This window comes from Ipomoea triloba, chromosome 10, assembly GCF_003576645.1.
Source record: "Ipomoea triloba cultivar NCNSP0323 chromosome 10, ASM357664v1".
NCBI lineage: Eukaryota > Viridiplantae > Streptophyta > Magnoliopsida > Solanales > Convolvulaceae > Ipomoea > Ipomoea triloba.
The window spans coordinates 20,483,221-20,486,600 of NC_044925.1; the positions used below are offsets into that span (position 1 = coordinate 20,483,221).

At 34.6% G+C, this 3,380-nt stretch overlaps 1 protein-coding gene across 1 annotated transcript in view; it reads right to left on the reverse strand.

The window, feature by feature from the left end:
- LOC116033041 (NF-X1-type zinc finger protein NFXL1) overlaps positions 1–2,112 on the reverse strand; it is a 7,525-nt gene extending 5,413 nt beyond the window's left edge. Inside the window, exons 1-2 of the mRNA XM_031275799.1 lie at positions 1,822–2,112; positions 31–350 (exon numbers count right to left, since the gene is read on the reverse strand). Coding sequence (XP_031131659.1) covers positions 31–274 — 244 coding nt within the window. The 5' untranslated portion in view covers positions 275–350; positions 1,822–2,112. The remainder of the gene's footprint in view (positions 1–30; positions 351–1,821) is intronic.
- Between the last annotated feature and the right edge of the window lie 1,268 nt (positions 2,113–3,380).

The following is a 3,380-nucleotide window of genomic DNA, read 5'->3' on the forward strand; positions in this document are numbered from 1 at the left end:
TTGCATATCGAACTGCATTCCTTCGAGGACCTGTATAGCTCCTACTCCGATAGACTTGTGGAACCGATCTATCTTCCAATTCCCTGCCAATCCCAACTGAGCTCAAATTATCAACAGCTACAGCAGGGCTCTCCACAGTGGTTGTCACAGTGGCAGTAGGGGCGGTGGTGGAGGAGGAACCACGTGGAACCCACTCCTGTCTAGCAGTTTGACCAGGATAGTTTCTACCCCGACGGCTATTATCTGACCGGTTACTTTGGACTGGAAAGTTCATATTCTGATCCAAAAACTCCGAACACCCTATATCACTCCCCAGCGCGAGTCTGCTTCTCGAATCCAAAACCCTAGCCCTGTAAAACAGACAGGGAAATGTAGGAATATTCAAAAGAAATTCAAATCGGCAACCAATTTCAATAAATCGAGTTTCTTAAAAAATGAAAAAATTAAATAAATAAATAAATAACAGAGAAACTCCCACAGTCACACCCAACTCCAAAATTAAATTTCTTACAAGCAAACCCTAATTCAACTCCAACACAATCTATCAAACATACTTTCGAATCAAACATTTCTTTCCAAAGAAATACATACATCCACAATCACAATCGCATAGTAAAGAAAGAAATGAAGGAACAAATGAATACCTGATTCCAGAGGAAAATAGTTTAGTAGAATCAGAAGTCATGGGCAAAATTTTTTTGTCCTCGATAGACAAAAATAGGGGTGGGTGTTTCGGTTTCGGTTTTGGAAAAATGAAACCATTCGGTTTAATATTATAGTTCAGTTTCGGTTCAGTATTCTGTTCCTCAAACATTACATAACAAAATAGCAAATCCAAACACACTACAAAACATCACATAAGTTATCAAAATAGCAAATTTCCCAAGTCACTTTTTATTCAAAACATACAGAGCTTTTATGTATATAGATTTTTTATAAAATTTTATGAAGTCAAAAGTAGAACATAATTGGCTATATTGAAGAAAAATTTTACAATTGGTAATTGTCAAAAACTAAAACCACCAAACCAGAACAACTTAACGACTAAAATTACATTTTCTCACTAAATAAACTCTTAGTTGAACAAACCTAAAACCCTAAAAGAGTAAAGTCTAAGCATAGCTCTCAGGTGAGATTTATGAAGATGCAGAATGTAGTACACTTAGCTAGTTAGCTGCACGAAAATGTCAATAACTTCAACAAAATCACCAAAATTGCATTGGTAAAGTGTTTACAGTAAAAAGCACTAGCAAAGAACATAAATAAACACCACCATGACATTAAGGGAAAAAAAAAAAAAAAAAAAAAAAAGACAACTAGAGCTGACCCTATATGAAGACCTAACGACGACAACACGATTAAATAACTGTCAGCATAATATATCCAGCAAGACCTCTTAACCATATAGAACGCCACAATATAAAGTTTGATCCAAACTGCAGTTTGAATACACTGCCCCCACTTGATAGCTTATGGAATGAGAACATACACTGCAAATTTGAATAACTGCAATGAATTTCCAATGTTTGACACAACACAGCCGTGTGGCCGTGTCGAACACTGGAATTTCAATGTTCAAAAATAAGAAATACTTTCTTTCAACAAAAATAATAAAATCAAAAATTCAATTGCCAAATTCGCTTCAAGGGAATCAAGGCAGAAATCAGAAACTAAGCAATCAAAATTTTCCAGTCTTATTCGACACTCACGGCTCAAGCAATAAAAAATCAAGAATCAAAAATAAAAAATCAAGTTCAAGCCTCCACGGCAGAAAATTTCTAAATCAAGCCAGAAATTAGAGGAGGAGGAGTGGAGGAGTACCTTCGTCGACGGGAGAGGAGGCGAGGCTTGGAAACGGCGACGAGCAGGTCTCTGGTCTCCAACGAGAAGCAACGAGCAAGTATCTCCGGTGTTAGATCCGGTGTCTGGTCTCCGGCGACGAGAACGGAGTCTCTGCCTCTCTGGCTAGATTAGGTATTAGGGATCTCGGTTTTACACCTCTCTGAGAGTGGATTTAATCGGAGAGGGGAAGAAGAAATGATTTGGGGAAGGAAATTTATAGGGTTGAGACGCATACAAGATCCTATTTGACCGTTTGAGGAAACCTGCTACGTCTATTGGCGGTGACCCATTTTATTTTATTATATTAGTGTACACTTTATATGTGGATTTGCTTTCATTTTTACTTGGTGCCCAAACAATCCCATTCTATTTGCATTTTGACTTTGACCCCCTTTTTGCTTGGTGCGCAAACACTTATCTGCGTGAAGAGATTCATTACTAGCTCAAGCTCCCGTACGAATAGTGTTCTTCGTGTGATTGTGCAGTCACTTATTATTATTATTAAGTATATGCATAAATGCATCATTAAGTGTTTTGAAATACATTATTAGATGTCTTGTGCTTCAATAGGTTGATAGGTTTTGAAAATGCTACTATATATAGATATTATAGATACATAATATGTTAGTTACATGTTTATAAAATCAATACCATACATCCAAAATAATAATAAAAAATGTTATTTTTCAACTAAATAATCTTAAAACTAAACCATAAACATAATATGTCAAACATTAAATTTATGAATATTTAGTTTTAAGTTTATTTACCTACAATTTATATATTATAAATTTCGAACAATGTTAGAAATACTTAACATAATATTTTTATAGTCAACCGACTATATACTTGCATATATAAGTTTGTGCACCTATGTTAACAAATTATGTATATACTACAAAGGTAAATGTTGAGCAAATGAAAGGAGGAAAAAAAAAAGTTACTCTAATTCAAGCAAAATGACGTTGTTTTAGATCAAGGTATACAATACAAAGTTTACAATGATTCACAATATAATTTTCGAGTTTATCACAAATTCGATATATATATATATATATCATCCTCCAAATGCGAAGGAAGACTTAGGTAAAAATAGGGTAAATCTCAGTCATAGATCTTGTCCAAATCAACAGTCCAAAATAATGAAGAATTAAAAAACACGTGGTGACATTATTGTAATTTTGTGTAGTTAAGTTTAGATGTTATTTGTCTTCTAGTGCACATTTTGCTTCTTCGAGTGCACATTTTCCTTCTTCAAGTGCATATTTTACATTCTTTGAGTGTATATGTTTTGTCTCAATACATAGGGTGTGTTTGGTTGGGGAGTTTAGATATAGGGAATGTGTATGAAAGTGATTGCTAGTGTTTGGTTGATAGGTTTTGAGAATGCTACTATGGGTTTGGAATACGCCATTAATGAGAAAACTCATACTCTTATTAAATAAGGGTTTCATTTCACTTCCTTATTTCTTCCCCAACTATTAATAATCATTCCCATTCCACCCAATTACCAAACATGCTAAATACTTTCACCAAAA